Source organism: Megascapheus bottae, chromosome 14, assembly GCF_031878675.1.
Source record: "Megascapheus bottae isolate mThoBot1 chromosome 14, mThoBot2.hap1, whole genome shotgun sequence".
Lineage (NCBI taxonomy): Eukaryota > Metazoa > Chordata > Mammalia > Rodentia > Geomyidae > Megascapheus > Megascapheus bottae.
This window is the reverse complement of record NC_143522.1, coordinates 23,030,543-23,055,144: the sequence shown is the minus strand read 5'-3', so window position 1 is coordinate 23,055,144 and position 24,602 is coordinate 23,030,543. Positions and strand designations below refer to the sequence as shown.

The 24,602-nt window shown below is 42.5% G+C and overlaps 1 protein-coding gene across 6 annotated transcripts in view; it reads right to left on the bottom strand.

Moving 5' to 3' along the window:
- Tdp1 (tyrosyl-DNA phosphodiesterase 1) overlaps positions 1–24,602 on the bottom strand; it is a 58,545-nt gene that overhangs the window by 25,467 nt on the left and 8,476 nt on the right. For all 6 annotated transcript variants that reach the window (XM_090344689.1, XM_090344687.1, XM_090344686.1 and 3 more), the window contains exons 5-13: positions 22,461–22,557; positions 17,950–17,984; positions 14,207–14,299; positions 11,046–11,213; positions 10,559–10,637; positions 9,341–9,526; positions 8,364–8,412; positions 6,613–6,679; positions 4,384–4,491 (exon numbers count right to left, since the gene is read on the bottom strand). In XM_090344689.1, the coding sequence (XP_090200815.1) occupies positions 4,384–4,491; positions 6,613–6,679; positions 8,364–8,412; positions 9,341–9,526; positions 10,559–10,637; positions 11,046–11,213; positions 14,207–14,299; positions 17,950–17,984; positions 22,461–22,557 (882 nt within the window). The remainder of the gene's footprint in view (positions 1–4,383; positions 4,492–6,612; positions 6,680–8,363; positions 8,413–9,340; positions 9,527–10,558; positions 10,638–11,045; positions 11,214–14,206; positions 14,300–17,949; positions 17,985–22,460; positions 22,558–24,602) is intronic.

The following is a 24,602-nucleotide window of genomic DNA, read 5'->3' as shown; positions in this document are numbered from 1 at the left end:
GCCTCCAGGTAAGAATGCACTTCTTAAATGGTATTTGGAGCCAGAGCTTCAGAATGCTGAGTATATTCAAGGGTTGTTTTTGCTCAATGATGGAAGATAAACTTCAGTTCAGAAAACAGGTAAGACATTATGTCAAACCAAGTGTGCAGAATGAAATGAGGAGCCACAATGCATTAGAAACACTGAAGAGGCTTTTGGAGGAGAGCACTGAACAATAGGCCAACAGTGCCCTGTGGAGAAGCAAAAACAGACTCCATTAAAACCTTGTTTATTTTAGAAGGGCTTTTGGAACAATCTTCTTAAAAAGCACTCAGTGATTCCAACCAATTCAAATAACCACATGCATTGGTGTAGAACTGTCTTCCACAGACCCATGACTAATAAAGCTACGGAAATCCCAGGAGTTGTCACAGGCAATTGGCCTCTAAAATGAGGAAAGTTGTGGCCACTTGAGAGCTCCTGCTCTGAACTCCCCAGTCAGAGGGGGTCACCGCTGCTTCTCCAGTGCAGGCAAACCCCATTCCCTGCGTTCCCAGCAACTCGTGCTTACCACATGCTCTCTTCTTTCCCAGGTCGTTGCTTAAATGTCACCCCATCAACCAGGCCTTCTAGGGACCTCTTTATTTAACGGGCAGCTCCTTGCTCTACCTGGGCCCTTAGCATTCTGAAGCTAAAGCATGGTACTTGTGGTCACACTTACTGCCTGTGTGAAATCATTTCTTAACTTTCACAGTGAAGCCCATGGCAGCCCCATCTCCTTACCAGTTACACCTCCAGCCTAGAAATCATCCTGAAGGGCTCTCTCGTGTTCTACTAGGTATCTAGCCTGGTCCTCTCTGTCATAGTTTACACTCCTACCCAGGCTTCATCAGCTCCCAGAGAACAAATCTGTGCTGAGCCAGGCACAGGTGACTCAGGCCTATAACCCTAGATACTCAGGAGATTGAGATCCGAAGATCGGTTTGAAACCAGTCCAGGCAAGAAAGTCTTTGAGATCCTTATTTCCATTAACTAGCAAAAAGTCAGAAGTGGAGCTGTGGCTCAAGTGATAGATTGCCAGCCCCAAGTGAAAAAGCTAAGGAGAGCATGAGGTCCTGCGTTCAAGTCTCACAGTGGCATGCATATGCATATACATACACGCATGCATATGCACGCACACACATTCACATGGTCTGTACTGAATGTACCCTGCATTCCAGATGCCCTGCCAGGCACTGGGTATGTTGCAGATGACAGATGAGCATGGCCTGAGGTTCTACAAGGGAGCCAGATAATTATGCCACAAATAGCCAAAGGCACAATGATCATGCAGGAAGTTCTAGGTATTATGCAATCAGTCCAGGAGGGCTTCTCAGAGAAAGGGATGTTCAAGTACTGATGGGAAAGACAAAGTGATGGCTCTTAGTAAGAGAAAATCTTCTGGTACAGAATGGTTAGTTGGAATTAAATAATGTTAACAAGATACTTGAGTTCAGTCAAACATAAACTCTACTGGTGCAGGCGGCCAGCATTTGTTAATTCCTCCATTCCTATAGTGCCTTTGTGGGCAATTCATATTTTGAGTCATGCGTGGTGCTGCCTCAGCCCGGCAGCTTTATTCTCATCTGGGGAGAGTATAATGTAACCTCACAAGACCTTGTAATGACTGAACTGAATGAGACACATAGGTGAAAGCCAGCTACTGTCTGCCTGCAGAGTGCCAATTACATTCTTTCCCTGGGTGCCGGCAAGGTCTGACATTTTGATAGCGGTCTCCCTGGTGACTGAGGGACTTAGGAGAGCCAGCAGACTGGATCAAGGGCCTGATGACACACTCTGAGGTTACTATGGGGCTTGTAAGTATAGTCTGATCTTAGGGGTTGTGCAGCCACTGCAAAGGGCTATACGCCTTCCTATTTCTGTTACAGCAGATGGCATTTTTATCTGACAGCTATGACTGATCTCCAGAATTAAGCTTCCCTAGGTGGGTAAGAGAGACAGGTTGAAGTAGGTTGAGAACCTACTCCTGTTTGGTGGCAAGTGTACGTAAAAGTGATCTGGAGCCCTTTATACCAGACTTTCAGATGTCAGGAGATAGGTTTGGAGAGGGTCAGTGACTCAAATGGCAAGAGGCACAGTTAAAATGTGAACTTGATTCTACCAAACTCCAAACCCATGCTCTTCCTGTTATTCTATACAATCTCCTTCCCTTCTTCCACCCCATCCTGGATCCCCATGTGCATCTTCCTACCAGCTCCTCCCCATAGAGAAATGCTGTCATCTCTTCATGTGGCCAAGCCTGGCTGAGCACATCCATCCTCATCCTTCAGAGCTTCCTGAGATGACATCATTACTGCCAAGCTCTCTGTGACCAGGCCTAGCCCTCACTCCCGCTGCCAGCGTCCTGGCATCCTACCTGTTCTGCAGCTGAGGGTATGTGTCAGATGTTCTGCTGCCCACTATACTTTTCCTTGTGAGGGCTGGGGCCTTCCTGCCCTCAGCCTGAGCATTAACCTCCCAATCTGATGGCTCTGGACATGCTTCAACACATCACACTTGCTTCTGGCTCTGCCTGTTGTTTTCACGTTTACTTGGATATTGTGTGCCTCAGCCAGAAATGAAAGCTCTACCTTTTTTTTTTTTTATATCACGAGCTTACTTCTCTGTCAACTACCCAACTCTTCAATAATGGGATCTCTCCATTTGTGAGGATGGTCTAATCACTGCCTGTAGGTTGACACCTCTCAACCTGGCTGCACTAGTGATTAAGTTTTCAACAAATGACCCTTGCACATTAACACTACAGATGTCTGCCTTATCCTGAACAGAGGAACCGTGTCTGTCAGACATGGGGGGAATGGAAGTGAAGCAGTTAATTCAGAGTGGTCCTATGAGGTTGTCAGTAGCAACATGATATCCATACTGAGATTACTCTTTTCCATTAATTCATCGGATTCTACTTGTGATTGTGGAGGTATTCGTTAGCCTGTGGATTAAGTCACCTCATACCACTCCAGGGCCTATACAGCTCAAGGACTTGGAGGATCGGAGAAACTCTTCAGGGCAAAACACTGTGCCCTGGTGAATCCCATCACTTCATCTAGTACAAGCTGATCATACTAAAATTTGAGCTCATTTGCATGTACAGGATCAGACACAACAGTATGGGAGGACCTGGGCTTGTAAAGAGCTCTGAAGATTTCAAAGAGCTGTAGGAGGGAAGAGATGAGCACAGGCTGAAGACTCAGGGCCTCTTGCTCTTGCCTGGTGTTTTGGCACAAGGCTCATATGCCTTATTACTTGAGCTACAGCTTCACTTCTGCGTTTGTGGAGTATCTTGGACTTATCTCTCTGTGCTGGTTTCCAATCATGAACCTCAGATCCCTGCTCCCTGAACAGCCAGGATTACTGATGTGAGCCACTGCTTTTATTTCTATGTGTTTCTCCTAAAATCTTTTCACAAGTGTCATTTCTCTTTATGAAGCTATTTCTTTTTTTCTAAATTCTTGCAAAGACTAAATTGCTTATTTACAATGGTACACAGTAATCAATAGTAGTTTCATAGAGTTTGACTTAGAAATGTACAGAAGTTGAGTATTAAATGGAGAAATCAAAATAGAAGGATCCATGGTTAAAGGCTGTTAAAGTTCTCTTTCTCTGTCTAACTACCCCCCACCCCATTTCTCTTCAAATAAAAAGGGAAAATAACTTGAAAACAATTCTCTTCTGTGATACTTAATGAGTTGGTGTGACATTGATTATGATATTGAGACATGAAGAGATGCCCAGTGGTTGCGTTCAGACTAGGGGAGTCAGGTGCTGATGTCCTGGCACAGCTCTGTTTTCAAAAGGCAAAGCGATTTATCTTCCTTAAAATAAAGACTCAAAAATGCCAATGCCAGGGGGTTCCTAACAGGAACGATGAAAATATTCTAAAATTAGATTATGATAATCAACTGCACAATTCTGTGTATATGTGAAATCATTATTCTGAAGACTTTCAGTGGGCCAATTTTATGCCATCTTAACAAGATGTTTTTATAAAGGGCACCTAGGAGATTTGCTTGAAGTTTAAATTACCTACATAGAAACTAATGAAGGATAAAATTAATTTAAACATTTCGTGTTTCTTCTATATTTATCCAAAATGTCTTTTTTTGGGTCCCCATGATTATCACAGACACAAATGTAAAGTGTATGCAAGTCTTATAAACATGGACAGGACAAATCAGGCACTGACCATATACTCTACAAAGGGATTACTAGGGGGCCTCCTTGATCTGAGTTCCATATGACATACATAGGCTGAAAGCTAGTGACAATTCACAGACCAATCTACTCAACAGATGGGCGTAATAGCTACATTGAACAATTCCTGCCATCAGGAACGCAAGGGCCACTTACCTTGTGACAAGGAACCAGGCGATTTTGCTGAAGTCTGGTGAGGTCCTCAGGTATGTCTTGATATGTGGCATGGCATTGCTGCGGCCAGATGTCTCAGCTGACCACTTACTAGTGACAGAAGATAAATGATTAGTTAGAAAAGTAATCCAAAATGGGAGGCCTGTAATTCCAACTACTCAGAAGCCAGAGATCAGGAAGATGGTGGCTTGAAGCCAGCCTGGGTGAAAACTTTGTAAGATGCCATCTCAACAAAAGCTGGCATTGTGGGGCATTCCTGTCACCCTCACTGGGTGGGGGGTCATCGGTAAGAGGATCATGGTTAGAGGCTGGCCTTAGTCTTCTCTAGCCAGGCACTGGTGACTCACACCTGTAATGCTAGCTATTCAGGAGTCTGAGATCTGAGGATCATAGTTCAAAGCCACTCCAGACAGGAAAATCCGTGAGACTCTTATTTCCAATTAACAACCAGAAAAAGTAGCTTTGTGGCTCAAAGTGGTAGAGCATTATCCTTGAGCTGAAGACCTCAGAAACAGTGCCCAGGACCTGAGATCAAGCCCCACAACCGACAAAACAAAACAATGAGACATGTTGAAAAAAAAAAACCCTAAAAGCAAAAAGAGCTGGGGGACAGCCCTGCCCCTTGGGCTCCTGAGTCAGCATATTAAGCATTTTATAAATTGTATTTTAAATACATGTTTTAAACTTGCCAAAAAAAAAAAGAGCTGGGGGATATGACTCAAGTAATATAATACCTGCCGAGCATTCAGAAAGCACAGAATACTGTACTATAATTCTAATATTAGGAAACAACCGCATAAAAAGCAAAATCCTATAATCTAAAAAATAGTAGGAACACATTTCCATTTCCATGACCATTCAGACAATAAACATAATAACATAATCCTTTTAGAAAGTAAGTACATCAAAAAATTACATTGCTCCCCAAAGCAGCCAAATCCTTTTGGCATACTGCCTTTTGTCTTTTACACACACACACCACTTGAATGGATGCATGGATGCATTCTTTCTTTCTTTCTTTCTTTTTTTGCCAGTCTTGGAGCTTGAACTCAGGGCCTGAGCTCTGTCCTTGGCCTTTGTCAACGCTAGCACTCTACCACTTGAGCCACAGTATTGCTTCCAGCATTTTCTATGCATGTGGTACTGAGGACTTGAACCCCGAGTCTTCATGCATGCAAGCACTTCATGCATGCAAGCACTCTACTACTAGGCCAAACTCCCAGCCCCCAGATGCATCATTTCTGTTGTGCTTTTATCTGCACCTGCATACATGACACATGGCTAGGCTGTGAACTCTTAATGGTAGGAATCAAAGTCGTACACTGTGCTGAGTTAGAGGCGTCAGAAAGCTTGTTAAATGAAACAAATACAAAGGGGACAAAATGCACCCACCAATGAGTTGAAAAGTACGCAGGACTTCAAAGCTAAGATGCTTTGCGTTCTCTTTTTCAGTTCCGGGTGCCATGGCAGTAGGTGGGTTCTCTCCCAGCCTGCCATTATTACTATAAGACAAGAGGGGACTGCCCCTCAGCTTGTTAACACAGAATTAGGATGAGGGAGACTCACCATGTTCATCAAGTGAATTTAGTCATCTGAGTCTGAAAGTAGCTCAATAGAAAGTCCTTGTAAGGGACAATGTCTCCACAAAGTAGTGATTTCCTCTCTACACATGCAGAGGAAAAAGCTACTGACATGTAATCCTGCCTGCACTTCCAGTTCCCAGCACAAGACACCTACTGAAAGAAGCATAGGATTGGGCTAAACCAATGATATTCCTTCACTCTTCCATTCATTAATTCACTGGACCCTGGTAAAATTCATCTTGGCTCCCTGGGAACAGTGGCTGAGGTCAAGCTCAGCCACACACCATCAGAGTACAGGAAGAATGGTTCTCTTCTACTTACAGAAAAGTGAAGGAAAATGCTACCTATGTAAATATAAACTACCCCAAGTGAGCTCTTTTTATTTATCATTTTCTCTGCATGCCAATATTTAAATAGAAGCCTGATGGAGATAAATTTTACTTCTTGGTATTAAAATCGTATTCTAAAAATATTTCCAAAACCTGATTTTTAAAGTATTTCTATCAGTAACATATGTAGATGAAGGGAGAGGGCTACATTACATAAGGTTCCTTTTTTAACAAAATAGACAGAAATAACATCCTTACTCCTAAAGAAGTAATAGCAGCATTCTGGACCAATTACTTACTGAAAGTAGGAATGCAGCCAGCTCTGTTTCTCCGCTGTCTGGAGGCTGTAAGGAAGAGAGCCTCCGGCTTTTAAAAGAAGAAAAAGAAAATAAGTAAATAAAAACAATGACTTTTTATTTGAGCTTCCTCACTAAGAATATTTATAATTAGCAGTGAGAAGGTAAATGAAAATCAACTTGTAACTTCATCCGAAGAAATAGTTTTGTTTTTGGTGCCAGTGCTAGGGCTTGAACTCAGGGCCCGGCATCATCCTTGATGTTTTTGCTCAAGGCTGATACTCTGCCATTTAAGCCAAAGCTCCACGTTGAGCTTTTTGGTGATTAACTGGAGATAAGAGTATCATAGACTGTTCTGCCTGGACTAGCTTCAAGTAGTGATTCTCAGATCTCAGCCTCTAAGGAGCTAGTATTATAGATATGAGCCACTATACCTGGCTTAGAAGCCAGGTGCATCTTTGAAAGGCAAAAAAATTCCATTGTGGATTTATCAGTGACTTTCCTAACTTGCTGAATTTCTCCACAGTCTTCTATACCTAAAGACCAGAAGCAATTCCAAGATCCACCATGGCGTGTTGTAACTCTTATTGAAAATAACTAAAACCCCAGTCCATTTCAAATCAGTTAAAGTGGCTTTATTGAAAATACCATATTCTTCCCCATGATAAGTGCACATTAAATAGATCTAACTTATTAGAGGTGCAGAAAAATTATAAAAGGAAAACTACCATTATGTCTAAGAGTCTGAAATAATTTTAGTTTTGCCATTAAGAAGCAACAAATAGGATGCTGTACTCAGAACATTCTGAGATTTTTTTTTCTGACATGGCTACATCTAATTTGTTAAGTAATAAATGGGCTGAATTAGTTGTAATTTAGTGCATTCTGCTTTCAGCCCTCAGTGATGCTAATTAGGCTGCTTTTTCCATAGCACTCAGTCGCTGGGATTTCACTTCACATCACTTGATTGCACTGTGTAGAGTGCTGTGAATTCCTCACAGAGGCTTAGTGCTTAGCAATGGGTTAAGGGAAATGAATGGAAGATATTTGCAAAGTAAAACTCTGGTCATTTGCAGATGAAGATCTCGAATAACTAGCAATGAAGGTAGAGGCAGCAATAATCATAAAATCTAGATCTTAAACTTATCTGTATCAGGAGTGATACTGCTCAAGATGCATCATACTCATAACCTGACTTGTTGAATTGAAAATTCCTTTGTACAACTACTTAAAGAATTAAAACAAATGAACTGTATTAGGTATTCAAACCTAGAAGGACTGCCTGGTACCGGAGACATTAGCCAAGTCTGATGTGAGCCAAGGTACTGAGTACCAAGGGAGGCTGACTTCAGATGAATATCTAAAGCAGCAGAGTGGGTACCTTACTGGTAAAAATGGGTAGAATAAGTGTGCAGAGGGATACTGTGAGGAATACAGAACATACACCAGCCGTCCAACCCAAGTGGTACCATCTCCCACAAACCTGTTTTATGACCCTCACCCAGTTCAGAGCAAACCATCTCCACATTTATGTATTTTCTTTGTTTGTGGGGTTTTTGTGTGTGTGGGGGGGTGGTCCAAGATTGGGTCTCAAACTTGGTACCTGGACTTTCATTTACTGGCTAACACTTTACTAACTGAGCCTGCCTCTACCTCATCTCCACATTTCTAGCCAATATTGGTAAACATTTTCCCAGGACATTTATAACAATATGCAGGCCCATAGCAGCTAAGACCGCGTCCCCAGCAATTACCAGGATATCCTTCTAGGCTGGTCCGCACGTTTTCCACAGAAGGATAGATCTATAAAGAAGAATGATAGTAAGATGAGTAATCAGGTATATCTAATAATTAAGAAGATGGATCAGAAAAGAGAAAAACAATAAAACTCAGAATGTGCTGTGCTGAAAAAAAAGAAATGATGACCAGCTTTCAAGAAAGTGCATATCTCAACTGAAAATACTTAGTCTATCTGGAGGCTGAGATCTGAGGATTGTAGCTCAAAGCTAGCCCAGGCAGCAAAGTCTGTGACTCTTTACTCCAATTAATCACAGAAAAAGCTGTAAGTAGTTGCTGTAGCTCAAATGGTAGAGCAAAAGGAGCTCAGGGACAGTGTCATAGGCCCATAGTTCAAGCCATAGGATCAGCCAAAAAAAAAAAAAAAGAAAAGATAACCCTCTGTATAATGCCGTACTAATAACAATAAAATTATGTTAAAGCAGAAAATACTTAACCTAAAACAAATTGTAAGCTTCAATTTTAATAAGAGCTCTCATCTTGTTGAAGAAAAAAGGGAACATGTAGTAATTAAGCCCTAGGAAGTGTGTACATGTGTGATAAGAAATTATACTTTGATTTGAATACTTTCCCCTCTGAAATGCCAAATTAATACTGAGTTGAATGTAAAATTAATGGGATCACAGGTCTCTAAATAATTAATACAGCTTTTTATTCTGGTGGCACTATTATACCAAATAGTTCCTCCCTCACCACTGGCTTACCAACCTGAAAGGAAGACTAGAAACACAACAGGCCAGTCTGGCAGAAAGGACACAAGCCAGCCAATCCCCAGCACAGGCTGATACTAAGTCATTCAATTCAAAATAACAACATCAACCTTGAGCTCTCCAGGTCAAAATTACTGAAAAAGGCATTCATGGCCAAGAAGATCGCATCTCAATCTTTCTCTAGAGAACAGACCTGCATTAATTTGAGGAGGAAGAAAACTCACCAAATGAAGTGCAGGGGCACCTTTTCCTGGCATTTTGCTTTGCTCCCCCAGTGTGACCAAACTCTCCTTGAACTCAGAACACAACCATTTGGACTCATCAGCTCCCAAGGAGCCAATGCTTGAAAACTGGCCAACTATAGGCCAGCACTCAGCTTTAGGTATAGATGAGGCATGTTCCTTCAGAAGCTGCCAGAGAATAAACAGAAACGCTGCAGTCACTTGATGATAAAAGCAGAAATGCACAATACGTCTGAATATGAACCTTCACTTTCCAAATGCCTAATTTGCTAAGAAATGCTAGAGAGATTAGGAATCAACTTCATACTCACATTAAGAAATACTTTTGAAGCATGTAATGTTTTTTAAAATAGTAGGAAGGGGGCTGGGAGTGTGACCTAGTGGTAGAGTGCTTGCCTAGCATGCACAAAGACCGAGTTCAATTCCTCGGTACCACATACATAGAAAAAAAAGCTGGAAGGGATGCTGTGGCTCCAGTGGTAGAGCTCGAGCCTTGAGAAAATCCAAGGTCAATGCTCAGGCCCTGAGTTCAAGCCCCAGGACTGGTGAGAAAAAAAAAGCAGGAAGGCAGAAGTGTTAACATTTCCAAGTTCTTTGATTTGTACTAAAAACAAAGATGTATTAAAAATAATGGAAGCCAGGTGCTGGTGGCTTCGGCCCATCTTCAAACCGCCCCACTTGGGAGGCCATGATATGATGATCAGGACTTGGTACCAACCTGGGCAGACAAATCACTGAGATGCTCATTTCCAACTAAATAGCAAAAAGCCAGAAGCAGAGCTGTGGGGGAATCAGTGATGTCAAAAACAAACAACAAACCCCAACTAAGTCAAAGTTCAAGGCCCTGAGTTCAAGCCCCATTACTGGCATACACACATATACACAAGAAACAAAAATTGATTTTGTTTAGATTCAAGTCCCATCCCTAAGATATGTTGTGGTATGTATACAAATATCTCGAGATCTGAAAAAGTAGATTCTGAGAATTCCAGGTAAGGGCTGATCAACTGGAAAATTATTTACAGAGTAAGATGTACTCAAACACCTCCCCCCCCAACAAAACCACACCCTGCTTGTCTCCAAAAATTTTACTGGAAATATTGTGAGGTTGCCATTAAAATGTACAATTATAAATGTAAACAGAGCAACAATATACAATCATTTTTAAAGCAATTGTTAAAATAGTAAAAGTTCTATTACCTTCCTAAGCCTAAAATGTCCCCAGTTATCTTTATGACTTCCTTGAAAGCGTCCTGGAGTTGAACCAATAAGGTAAACACTAAAAAAATAAATAAAATCCAAGTTATTAAACACGACTATCTGCTTTGCCAGGTAAAAGTAAAAAAAAAAAATCCCCATGGAAGTCATATAATCCTGAGAGATTTCAGGGCCAATCCATTCCCTACTCATGTCTCCTGACTGTACAAGAGAGTCTCAGCAGCTCAGCTGGCAACAGCTTACAACTGTGAAGAAGCCACTAATTCCAAGAAGGACCCAATGGGAGGCTTAAGATGCACTGCCACTTTCAACGCCTGAGTGTCACGAGATGCAGGCAGCAGTCAAATCTGCTTTCACCCCTTCCTCCCCTGGCAAAGCACAAAGAAATACACACCGCCCCTCCCAAGGCCCTGAGTGCTACACTTGTAAGAGATGAAACTGAGGCAGCGGTAGGAGAATGTACGCCTACTTTGTCTCAGAGAGGTCATGCTCTTGGATGGTGTCCATCCACTGCTGGAGAGCGGGGTCGTTGTAAGCCCGCAGGTAACTGATGAGATCAGCTTTAAAATGCGTTCTGGATTCTCCATCTCTGTGGGCTCCATGGTCAATTCGTGGATACAAGGGGCTCAACCAGATTCTGAAATGTAAAACAGACAGAAAAAATCCTAACCTTTAATGGCTAGGAGCACAAATGGTCATTATACACTGGCCCTGAGAAAGGGCCTCCATGTGTCTTCACATGGTTCTTAGGACACAGAAATCACGCCTGCGTACACCCCTCCACTGGCTTCCCATCCAAATCACATTTATTTCTGAATACCTGGCCATGAATCTAGCATCATGACCACATTAGTGTAGCTCTTTAGCCAAGTGGGAAATAAGAAATAAAAAAATGATCCCAGTTAAGAAAAGGGCATGTGTAAATCTATTTCAATAAACAAATCCATTTTCAAAATGAACGTTCAGTGGTTTGAGACATTTTCATATCATATTCTTTCTGACTTTTACCATGAGAATATATCATACTTAATATCATGTGAGGATCAACCACAAACTTTGGAAGCACTTAAAAACAGTTTCTCTATTTTTCTATTCTGATGGGGTTATAGAGGAATGTCTAACTCCAAGCCGGCTACCCTGAGACCTGGTGTAGAAGCCCTGAGGCATAGAGTGTGAACTCATAGGGTGTGAACTCAGTGGAGCCAAGTCCCGTGGCTGAAGCTTTTCCAGATGGGATGCAGACATCTCAACCCTAAAACCAACTGGAATGGCACCAAGTACCAAAGTGTATCAGTGGTACTGGGTCACAGGTAGAGTAGGCCCAGGGCTCTGCACCTGGAAGCTGGATTTCAATTCAACCCCAGGCATCACTGTCCCTTGGGAGAAACCTGTTTGAGGAAGGATGCTCTGAATTAGTTCTGGCCCAGCCATATCCTGGGGCCAAGCTGGGAGGACTTTGAAATGGTGTTACACCAGTGTCTGCATTTCTTCCAACACAGAGGAGTAGCAAACATGCTAGAGCAGGCAGAGACATATTAAGTGGCTAACATAAAAAAAAAAAAAAAAAAAGAACAAGAAAAGCTGCTAATAGCGAAGAGTTTAAAAGAGAGGGAAGAAAGCTGAACTTTATCTGAAGGCAGCTAAAATCCCTCTTTAATAAAAACCTCTTTGCTTAAGGTTTCAAAAACTATATCTGTACAACTACTTTAATAACAAATTTTAAGAAGTTAAAAAATCTCAGCACTCCCAGACCAAAAATTAAATCTAGCATATATACAATAAAAGCAAAGAGTGAATAATAAAATGAAGTGGGGCACGGGAAGCTCACGCCTATAATCCTGTCTACTCAGAGACTGAGATCTGCAATCCTGTCTACTCAGAGGCTGAGATCTGTAATCCTGTCTACTCAGAGACTGAGATCTGCAATCCTGTCTACTCAGAGACTGAGATCTGCAATCCTGTCTACTCAGAGGCTGAGATCTGCAATCCTGTCTAGTCAGAGGCTGAGATCTGTAATCCTGTCTAGTCAGAGGCTGAGATCTGTAATCCTGTCTAGTCAGAGGCTGAGATCTGCAATCCTGTCTACTCAGAGACTGAGATCTGTAATCCCGTCTAGTCAGAGGCTGAGATCTGTAATCCTGTCTACTCAGAGGCTGAGATCTGTAATCCTGTCTACTCAGAGGCTGAGATCTGTAATCCTGACTACTCAGAGGCTGAGATCTGTAATCCTGTCTAGTCAGAGGCTGAGATCTGCAATCCTGTCTACTCAGAGACTGAGATCTGTAATCCTGTCTAGTCAGAGGCTGAGATCTGTAATCCTGTCTACTCAGAGACTGAGATCTGTAATCCTGTCTACTCAGAGACTGAGATCTGTAATCTTGACTACTCAGAGGCTGAGATCTGTAATCCTGTCTACTCAGAGGCTGAGATCTGCAATCCTGTCTACTCAGAGGCTGAGATCTGTAATCCTGTCTACTCAGAGGCTGAGATCTGCAATCCTGTCTACTCAGAGGCTGAGATCTGTAATCCTGTCTACTCAGAGGCTGAGATCTGCAATCCTGTCTACTCAGAGGCTGAGATCTGTAATCCTGTTTACTCAGAGGCTGAGATCTGCAATCCTGCCTAGTCAGAGGCTGAGATCTGTAATCCTGTCTACTCAGAGGCTGAGATCTGCAATCCTATCTACTCAGAGACTGAGATCTGTAATCCTGTCTACTCAGAGACTGAGATCTGTAATCCTGACTACTCAGAGGCTGAGATCTGTAATCCTGTCTACTCAGAGGCTGAGATCTGCAATCCTGTCTACTCAGAGACTGAGATCTGTAATCCTGACTACTCAGAGGCTGAGATCTGTAATCCTGTCTACTCAGAGGCTGAGATCTGCAATCCTGCCTAGTCAGAGGCTGAGATCTGTAATCCTGTCTACTCAGAGACTGAGATCTGCAATCCTGTCTAGTCAGAGGCTGAGATCTGTAATCCTGTCTACTCAGAGGCTGAGATCCTTTGATGATCAAGGTATGAAGCCATCCCAGGCAGACAAATCCCTGCATCTCTTATCTTCTACTAACCAGTAAAAAATCAGGAGTAGAGAATGGCCCTGAATTCAAGGCCTACTATTGGTATAAACCAAAACCAAATCCTAACCCACTCAATTTCAGGTCTTCTTGCAGAGAGTCACACTAATTAACACCCCGAGTTTTCCTTTGATACCTGCTTGGGAAATAAATACAAGAATGGAAACCAAGAATGCTGTGTGGTAAGTTCTGCTAGGAAAAGGATGTGTTCATTTTGCAGCCTCTTTCTTGGCTCAAGCCTTTGTACGTGCTGCTCAGTCTGCCTGGCTGGAGAGTATGTGAGCATGACTTCATTTTGTATAGAAACAGAGAGGAGGCAGTGGTAGGAGGATCTACTTATGCTTATAATAATGGCAGATGTGGATGAATGACTATATTCCAATGATTATACCTCAAGAGAGTGGAATGGGGCAGGGCTGTAGTAATGAATACTGTGGGGCTGTGGGTTCAGTCCCCAGCAACCACCAACCAAAGCCCCAAATAAAGTGAACACTGCAGCTTTTGACCCCTCCCAGCACAGGCAGTTACTGCCATGCAGCGCGCAGGCATTACGAACCCTTGAGTTTTCTGGTGCCAGTCCTCACGGATGAGGTTGGAAGTGTGGATGACGACACGGAGGCCTTCTTCATACAGCAATAGCATCATTTTCCTTCAAAGACAGAAAGGGAGCAAAAAGCAGTAGCAGGATTTTCAGAGTATGCAATACTTTCTGATACAGATGTAATAGAGGAATTCTTAAACCATTATATATAACACAAATGGCTTATTAAGATTATAATCTGCCCAACTAGGTGTGGTGGCTCACGCCTGTAATCCTAGCTACTCAGGAGGCTAAGATCTGAGGATCGTAGTTCAAAGCCAGCCTTGGCACTAAAGAACGGAAGACTCTTATCTCCAATTAACCACTAGAAAAAATGGGAAGTGGGGCTGAGGCTCAAAGGGTAGGGTGGTAGCCTTGAGCTGAAGAGCACAGGGACAATGTGCAGGTCCAGAGTAGGGTGGTAGCCTTGAACTGAAGAGCTCAGGGATAGTGTCCAGGTCCAGAGTTCAAGCCCCATGTCCCATAAAAAAATTATAATCTGCCCTTCTAAACATTACCACTATAGAAATTCTGTTTCAGGGACAGGTAGAAAATCATCTTCATAAAATACTCAGAATATATCAATTTTCACTCCATGTGGCTGGTTCTGGAAAAGCCTTGTCTCCAGGCATAGCCCATTATTATTATTATTATTTATTATTATATTACTTTTGCTGTTATTGGCTTATAAGTACTATACCACTGAGCTACATCCCCAGCCCTCGTCTGGCCCCTTATGGCCTGTGGGACATCACACAAAGATGGGCAATAGGAATGTCCTGTAGGTTTTTTAAGTTTCCCCCATGAAGTATGGGTACGACCTCTTTGTGGCTTGGCTAGTGGGACAAGTCGGAATATACTTTATTCATTTATTTAAAGAGATGTGCTCTGGTTTCTACACCCAGGCAAGCCATGGCATGGCACTGACAAACATAACACATTTCTGACTGTGGGTTTCAATTTAAGCTGCTTTGTGAGACACTCCAGCCCTATTACACTGGTGTCTTCCACAGAAGTCACACAGTTCATCAGGGTGTATCTGTACTTGAAGCTAACACAATCTTTTGCTTCCCTGTTAACTCAATCAGGTCTGGGTCAGCTCTCTTTCTCCAGGCTTCTCAATATCAAGCACATTTCTCCTATTTTATTTCGTGTGAAAAGGAGAAGAGGATGTAAGTAAGACCAAGAGTCAGGAGTTCGGAGCTTGAGTCTACTCTTCAGAAGCCACATGACCTCAGGGAAGCCAGTCAGCTGAGGCTCTTGTCCAAGAGAACTTGAAGAACAAATCTCAGAGCTTGAAGAATAAATCTCACCTTAGGACTGTTGTAAACGAAATAAAAATACATTCCTTTCCACGTTTCTTTTATTTGTTTTTCAGAGGCACTGGGGTCTGAACTGTGGGTCTTGCATTACAAGGCAAGTACTGTACTACTTAAGCTGTACCCCCATTTTTTTTTTTAGTTATTTTTCAAAGCCTTATGTTTTTGCTCGGATCCCAACTCGTGGGCCTCCGGTAATGTTCGGTTGGAATCACTAGCATGTACCACTGGGCCCAACTTGCTGGATGAGATGGAGTCTTGGTAACACTTTGCTTAGGATGGTGTGTCTCTAACCACAAACCCCCCAGCCTCTACCTCCTGATCAGGTGGGATTGATTATATGGGTACGCTCATTAAATGTTAAAAGCACGATTGTGATTCACTCATGATTCCTTTGGTTCTCTGCTTTGACATCTAGTTTCCTCCAGTTGTTACAATTCTGTCAGCAATTTAAGTTTTCTCTCCCTAAATACAGTGTTACTTTTCAAGGTTGTAGCTCTGGCCTGATTTACTTTATCATTTCTTCAGAGGTTAAAACGGCTACTAAATTCTTACAAATGTAACTGAGTCCACACTGGCAAAAACAATGACCCAACACTTCCCCCAAATGGCAAAAACAATGACCCATTACTTTCCCCAAATGAACAAGCTCATGAGCACTGCTCTTGCCAAAATGTGAAATTAACCCAAGCTGGCAAACAGATCCACACAAAGCTGGAGAATTGACAGCTGTCTAGACGTTTTCTTTCCAGCTATGCGATTTGCTCCCTGAAATCTGGGCAAATTGGCACACACAGTTGCCATGTTAGCAGCTGATTATAATTAAGGATGAGCCAGTTGGGGATTCATGATAGAAGCTTTACAAATATTTCCATTAATCAAGGCATCAATTACGAGGAAAATCACGCGCTGATGTCAGTGAATCCCATCAAATAGAATTATGAATTAATTTAAGAGGAGCCATGTTAATCTTCTCATAGACAACTGGGTGTGCTAATAAGGTCACTGTTAAAAACAGACAAGGGCAAGCAACGGGCAGTCCCCGAAGGAGGGAGACCTGCAGTGTTGTCTCTAAGTGGCCTGGTGGCCAAAGAGCCCCTTCCCACATGGGAAATCAGGCCTGCAAAGAGTAGAGGCAGTGGATGTACGCCAGGCACTGTTCTAATTGCTTTAACATGCTGAAACTCAAAGGCAAATGAACCATAGAGATACAGCTATCCTTACTGTCTAGCTGCAGGATCGTGGTTGAGATCCCAAAAGTGCAGGGAGTGTATTTACTTGTCACGCTCATTAAATAGGGCAGACGCATGGCCAGTACAGGGACCTAGTGCTGGTGGTCTAATATATCACCCCAAGTAAGGGACAGGCCTTGCCTTGCTGCTCGTCCTCTTAAAGTAGCATTGTCTTCTTGCTGGGACTTAGCTGAGTGGAGGAGCCAGGGACGTCCCATTTCGTGCTATCTGTACTACTAAGCCATTTCTACTGGTAGGCACTTTATATTCCCTGTTGAGACTGGCACCAATAAGCTCAGAGATACAAAAGGAGTATTTTGTGAGTCAGTTAGGTACATGGACTCACTCTCAATTCTCAAACTCTGTTGGTTGGGCGAAAGCTACCCATTAGGAATGGTGTGTGGATCCTGCCCCAGCAACTGAGAATACCTGTAATGAGATGGGATCTGGGTGACACCTGCTCTCTTGTGGAAGACCTCAACTGCTTCCATGCTGGCTGCTTTTCAAGTAACATTGTCAAAACCACCAGTCTGAAGCACATGAAGCACCATTTCAGGTCACCAGGACAATGACAGTCCTAGCCAGACTTGGGATAGACATGGCTTCCTAGGAGATCGCTTTGTTCCCAGAGGGAAGCCAACTTCCCTGCTCCACAATTGGTCTAGAAAGGAGATAAGGCCTTCCAGGGAACTGTGACTTAAATGAGGTGTAACATGTCCAGCAGAAAGTATTAGAAGGGCTTTCCTGTCTACATGTACATCTTGGAAAATCACTAGACAGGCTCTCTTGGCTGGGGCAGGCATCTCAAGCTAACAGCTTTTGGTAAGACCAGGCTTCATTGTATCATGGTGTGAGCTAATCAGAAATACGCTGCTCAGTATAGCTCATTCTTACTCAAATCATAACTGCTCACATGCTGGGGTACATGGCACCCACATTTCCAATATCACCTATGACTACTGCGGCCCAGAACTTCCAAACCCAGTAAGTCCTGAAGAGAAAGTAGAATTTCAGTCATGGGTTCATACTTCCATTTATTGTTATTCCTAAACAACCCACCCATTCCACTACTGGTGGATGTTTTTCTTCTCCCTGCAGAAGGCATGCATTAATCATTATTAGGGCATCACTAGTAACCATATCTTCACCAATTTTGGAGTTTACTTACGTGTGATGGGTTCCAAATGCTATATCCAGCTTTGCCTAGAATAAAAAATAAGTAATTTTTTAAAAAAGCCTTAATTAATATTCCTATACTAGCTATTGGAAATTAAACTAGAAAAAAAATCAAGCCAATGTTTTCATTTTTTTGTTTTTGTTTTTTGCCAGTCCTGGGCTTGAGCTCAGGGCCTAAGCACTGGACTTTCTCAAGGTTAGAGCTCTACCACTTGAGCCTCAGCACCACTTCCGGCTTTTTTTCTATGCACATGGGACCAAGGAATTGAACCCAGGTCTTCATTCACGCCAGGCAAGCACTTTACCACTAGGCCAAACTCCCAGCCCTCATTTTTTGTTTTTTAAAAATTAATTTATTGCCAGTCCTGGGGCTTGAACTCAGGGCCTGGGCACTGTTCCTGAGCATCTTTTGTTCAGGGCTAGTGCTCTATCACTTGGGTTACAGCACCACTTCCGGCATTTTCTGTGTATATGGTACTGAGGAATGGAACCCAGGGCTTCATGCATGCTTAGGCAAGCATTCCATCACTCAGCCACATTCCCAGCCTGAAGCCAATGTTTTAAAAGAACTATGTTTGCTGCCCTCTACTGGACAAGAACTTGAATAAAGAGCTTTTATTAAAGCACTAGGTGAGGCTCATTTAAACACAAAAAGATGCATGCACACACACATTTTCAGCATAATTCAGTACATAGTACATTTTTAATTACAGTAATTAGAAGTACAAAGCCTACTTTCTTTGGTTGCAAAAAAACCCCCAAATCAATTCTAACTAAAGTTTTAAAATCAGAGTTGCAAAAAAACCCCCAAATCAATTCTAACTAAAGTTTTAAAATCAGAGATTTGGCTTATTATTAGAAGAAACTAATACCGTTTTTAGAGTATATTAAAGAAATACTGAACATAGTACATCATGAAGACATACATGATGTCAAATTAAAACAGAAACATTCTTACACTAAAAAGATAGCAAGTACTGGAGATTAAAAAGACATTCAATTGATATTTTTGCATTATAAAATGACATATTTAGAAATGAAGGGCAGGTAGTGAAAGAAAACATTTTATCTAACACTGAGCTCAACAAGACTTTGGTTAAAAGGATATGCCAAGCTGGGTGCCAGTGGCTCATACCTATAATCCTACCTACTAAGGAGGCTGAGATCTGAGAGTCATAGTCTGAAGCCAGCTGGGGCAGAAAAGTCCCCGTGAGATTCTTATCTCCAATAAGCTACTGTAAAAAGGCCAGAAATGAACTGCAGCTCAAGTAGTAGAGTGCTAGCCTTGAGCAAAAAGAGGCTCAGGGACAGCACCAGGCCCTGAGTTCGATTCCCTGGATGGGGAAAAAGAAAAAAAAAATCAGGATATGCCAAGCAGGGTAGGAAAGAGTCAAAATGAACAACCACAAAATAGCTGAGGAATCAGAAATGAAGTGCAGGGCCTCAATCCTTTCAACGACTCTGGAAACTCTACGTTTCTCTTTCTCAACTTTCTCCTTATACTTGTGTTACAAGGAGATTTAACATTGTCATTGTAATATATGGAGGTTCAGAGGCAGTAAACATGAGTGAATTGGCAGTAGTCACAAATACAGCTTCTCTTCTGCCACACCTCCCTAACATGGAATGAAAGAGGGACAGTAATAGTAACTGGAATATGTAAGGTGGTACAACACAGTCCCTGTGTGTGAATACTCCAGACAAGAGCCCATTGACCACAGACTCACATTCAGTGCTTGGGGAAATTCAGACCCTCATGTATTTATTTGGGTGCTCTGGCCACAGAAGAGAAGGCTGGAAACTGTACTACATTTTTAAAGTATAAAATTGGCAGGATTCCAGTGGCTCACACCTATAATCCTAGCTACTCAGGAAGCTGAGATCTGAGGATTGTGATTTTGAGCCAGCCTGCTCAGACAAATACAAAAGACTGTTATCTCTAATTAACAAGGAAGTGTGGTGCAAGTAAGTGGTAGAATATCAGCCTTCCTTGAGTGGAAAGACAAAAAAGCTTGAGGCCCTAAGTTTAATCCCCCAAGCTGGTATACACACACTCACAAACATACAAATAAATAAAATAAAAATTAATAAAAATATATAAAAATAAAGGGGATTGGGGAGGGCAAAGTGGGAGAAAATGAAGGGATAACAATGTTCAAAAAGAAATTTACTCATTACCTTATTTATGTAATTATAATCAACTTTACAATAAATTTTTCAAAGAGGAAATATATATATATATATATATATATATGTGAGAATGTAATTTTGTAAACTTATCCATAGCTGTGAAAGAGCATGGTCAAGACAACTGCTTGAGTTTAGTTTTGCTACAAATGGTCAGCCTTCTGGGCAGGTCACAAAACAAGGATAATGGTAACTTATAATTTAGATACTTAATGGGTGCCTTCTGGGGCTAAAACACCAAATCCTTTAAACCCCATGACGAATGGCATCCACTTCAGACATGAACTAATCTGGACTAAGTGACAAGAGCAAATGACAGTGATATGGGCCACACATCTGTGACCCCTTATCTAATTCACATTGCAGTTACAGTGACTACAATTGGAGAATGGGACTTCATGGAGGTTAAAAGAGTAGACGGGGAGGGGGTGTTGCAATACAGTGAGCGCCCACAGAAGAAGGGGCACCTTCACATAAAGTGGTCCTCTCCAAGCCAAGACAAGGACCTCATCAGGGACTGAAGCAACTTATACCTTGATCCAAGATTTCCTAGTTTTCATATTGGAAAGAAATTTCTGTAGCTTAAGCTGGCCAGTCCAAACAAGCAACAAGCCATCTAGGTATTCTTCTTTTTGTTATAGCAGCCTGACCAGATCGGGGCCCGCTCAGTCTGAAGGCTGGGGCAGAATCCAGGCGGTGTGACACTTGACCACCACAAGGCCTCAGACTCTAGTGTCAGGCCCCACATTTGCAAAACTAGTAAAAACGTCAGCATGTTTTCATTCTGTGACTGATGTCCGTCGGCTTCAATGACACAGTGTGATGAAAATTCTAAAGATTCATCCTACACACAAATGTAAAGGTATTTTAACAGGTGGGGATGGGGCCACGGGCGTTTCGCATCTTTGTGCAGCTCAGGTTTGGAAGAAGTATCTCCTATGCCCTCTAGTGGCCAGCTAGGGGCATACTTTCTAGTATGGATAGTATTTGGAAGACAGGGTTTCCATTTCTTTAATTACTGGCATTTAGGATCCCTGTGTTTTCTGCTTTTTGTCTGAATAGATCTCTCCACGTGCCTAACCACTTCTGCTGCTGAGAACTGAAGCGAAACAACGGAACTTCAGGCAACTCCCATCTGAGAAGGAGGTGGTGTGTGTGAGCATCTGCTTAAACTCTGGTCTGGGCACTGTCCTTTAGCTTTTTCACTTAAGGCTGGTGCTCTATAAGAGCTCCATTCTCATCTTTTTGTTGTGGTGGTGGTGAAGTGGAGATAAAGAGTCTCATGTATTTTCCTGCTCAGGCTGAATTTAAAACATGATTCTCAGATCTGAGTAGCTAGGATTATAGCTCTTGAGCTACTGTCGCCAGATCCCAAGAGCAGAAATCTTGAGGCAGTGTCACTAGAGCTGATGACAAGAGCTCTGAGAGTCTCTGATGCAGTGTGTTCTCATGAATGAGCTGGGCAGCCTGCTAATAAAGCAGCAGGGAAAGATGTGTGCTCCTACAGCTTCTCTATGATCACTATTCCCACAGGAAGAAAAAAAAAAAGCAAAGAATTCTCCTGAATTCCTTTATCCCACTTAGTGCGTTTCTTCTAAATGACACGAAGCAAGAGCCTTTTTGAAGTGACCTGAGTCAATGAGGCACATTGTAAGCTGACTAGAAAGTGCTAAGACAAAACGACAGGAGCATGTAGACTGCTTTTTGCCTTCCCTATTTTGCTTTGGTCCTATCTAACTAATCAAGCAGATGTATCTGCTATGAGAACATTCTATCCCCTTCCTTGGGCTTGCATTCATGCTGCCTGGGACTCTCTTAAGTTTTCTTACAGATTTACTCAATTAGACCTTACAGTTGACAGGAACAGGGATGAAGAACAATGGTTAAAGCTAACAGACTAACAGAATTTAGATAAGGTGTCAATTTTTAGCTATGTTTGCAGAAAGAGTCCCATAGCCTCTGCACTGTACCCAGAGAAGCTGGTCAGCTCTGAAAGCCAGTTTTCCACTGAACACTTCAAGTACAAGCAGGGGGTATCCGCAGGTGGGGAAGTGCCTGAGCAGCACAGAGGGAAGTGATTCTGAACCAAAGCATCCCTCACTGCACGTGTAGGGAAGACATTGGTGCTGTGTGCTTCCAGAGCAGGAAAACTGGGACCATTGTATGCAAGGGGCAAAGAGGGAGACCTCTGGTGAGATGGAGGGAAGTCTTTCCCAGTTCTCACCAATGGGGGGCAGTGTTGGAGGATTTCTGTCTGAGGAGGAAGATGGATTAAAATACCTTCCAACCCATGTCAAGCGGCCACAGGCAGCTTACCTGACAGAGGGAAACATTTCCATAAGGCTTTGCCTGGGCCTGTAAGTCAGCCTTGGCCTCGCGTTTATCACCGTGCACAAGCAGGATTGGTTTCTTCCTATAAGGAGATAAGAGTGAGCAGGGCTGAGCTGAGGATGGGCCACAAGCCTGAACCTGAAGTCTGCTGTGCCAGTGGGGAGGGGGGCGGCGATGTGACAAAGTCCTCCCTTATTTGGCTATGAGTACATGCTTGTTAGTAGAGTTGATATTAAATTGATTAAAGATAGATTATTCTTTTCAGCAGTCCTGGGTTTGAACTCAGGGTCCAGAACTTGGCTAATCAGGTACTCTACCACTTGAGCCATTCCCCCAGCCATTTTTAGCTTTCATTGTTTTTTCCAAGCATGATCTTGCTTTTTGCCTGGATTACCTTGTACTGTGATCCTCCTACTTAGATTCCTTGGTCTGAGATGACAGGCATATACTACTGCTCTCAATTTTTTATTGGTTGAGATAGGGGTCTTACAAACTTTTTGCCCAGGTTGATCTTTCTAAAAGACTATTATTGCATAGTCTGTTTCTCCCCCCACCCCACCCCGCTATCTTTTGGATTAAGCAAGATTCATATCACACTGCACCTGTATTTTCCAAAGTCACATTACATGTTGTATATACTGTGTATTAACCAGGATGCAAGAGTAAATAGGCCGCAAACCAGGCATTGTAGTACATGCCTATAATCTCAGACTTTGGGAGGTAGAGCAGCAGGACAGCAGTTCAAGGCTAGACTGGGTAACATAGCAAGTACCAAGCCAGCCTGGGCTACATGTAAGACAATGTTTCTAAATAAATAATAAACATCAAAAAAATTGAACAATCCCAAGCCCACAGCTCAATGTTGACTTGTAAATAGGTAGTTAGGTTTCAGGGGACCAGAACACAAAACACATTGCAGTTTGAATTCCAAAGACCTCATGAAAAGTCTTCAGAAAAAGACTTAAATGGCTTGTGGGGGAATCCTTCATTGTCTCCAGTTAATTCAAAGCAAGATGATCCTCAGAAATCAGTATACCACTACTAGTGGTGCTTCAGCACAAGAAAAATGGAATTTTTCTCCAATGAGCAAGTGAGCAAGATTTCACACCTACCACCACTTCCTCATGATTCTGTCACATGTGTCACATGAAGGGACAACATTCAGGTCATGCCCCTTCAGTGCTAATGCCCAGATGTCTTGTACCCGCCCCCTTTAGCTATACTCTTAACTGGGCAGGTTAAACTATAAGGGATAAATTGTAACTTTTTTCCTAAACAGGAAAAAAAAATAGTTACAACTAGAAAAACTGTTTGGAGGAAAAACTTAAGAAATACACATACACCTATCACCTGGACACAAGGAATATTATCAAGTCATCTGGAAAAAGAAATAAAAGCTTATTTTCTATGTACAAATTCTAGGTATGACGAAGGGAGAGGGAGACCTTGACTGTGGTTATGGATGGGGGAAGGGGCGGGGTGGTGGTAGATACTGTATAAGGCTGCTGTAACAAAAATGCCATATCTGAGAAGCTTAGACCACACAGTTTCAGAAGCAAGAACTCTGAGATCATTCTCCTGAAGTCGTGAGGGAGGGCCTGCTTCTGGCAGTCTCCCACGTTCCTGATGTTTTTAGTCTCTGTTTCTTTATCTATATATCTCCCTTCCCCCCCTTTTTTTTGGTCCAGTCCTGGGGCTTGAACTCTGGGTCTAGGCACTGTTCCTGGGCTCCTTTTGCTCAAGGCTAGCACTCTGTCATCTGAGCCACAATGCCACTTCTGGCTTTTTCTGTGATTAACTAGAGGTAAAAATCTCATGGACATTCCTACCCAGGCTGGCTTCCAAGATGAATCCCTCAAACTCCTGCCTCTTGAATAGCTAGGATTACAAGACCTTAGCCTCCAGCACCCAGCTACATTTCCTTTTTTCTCGTGTTAAAATTTTTTTCATATTTCCTTTTTTAATAAGGACAATGCCTGATGCATTAATTCTCTTCCCCATCCCAATGACGTCACTGACACTTGACTTTATTGTCTCTGTAAAGCTCATCTCCAAATGCAGCTATATTGGAAGATAAGCCTAGCTTAGGTTTCTTAACGAGTCTTTTTGGGAGTGAAGTAATTTCAT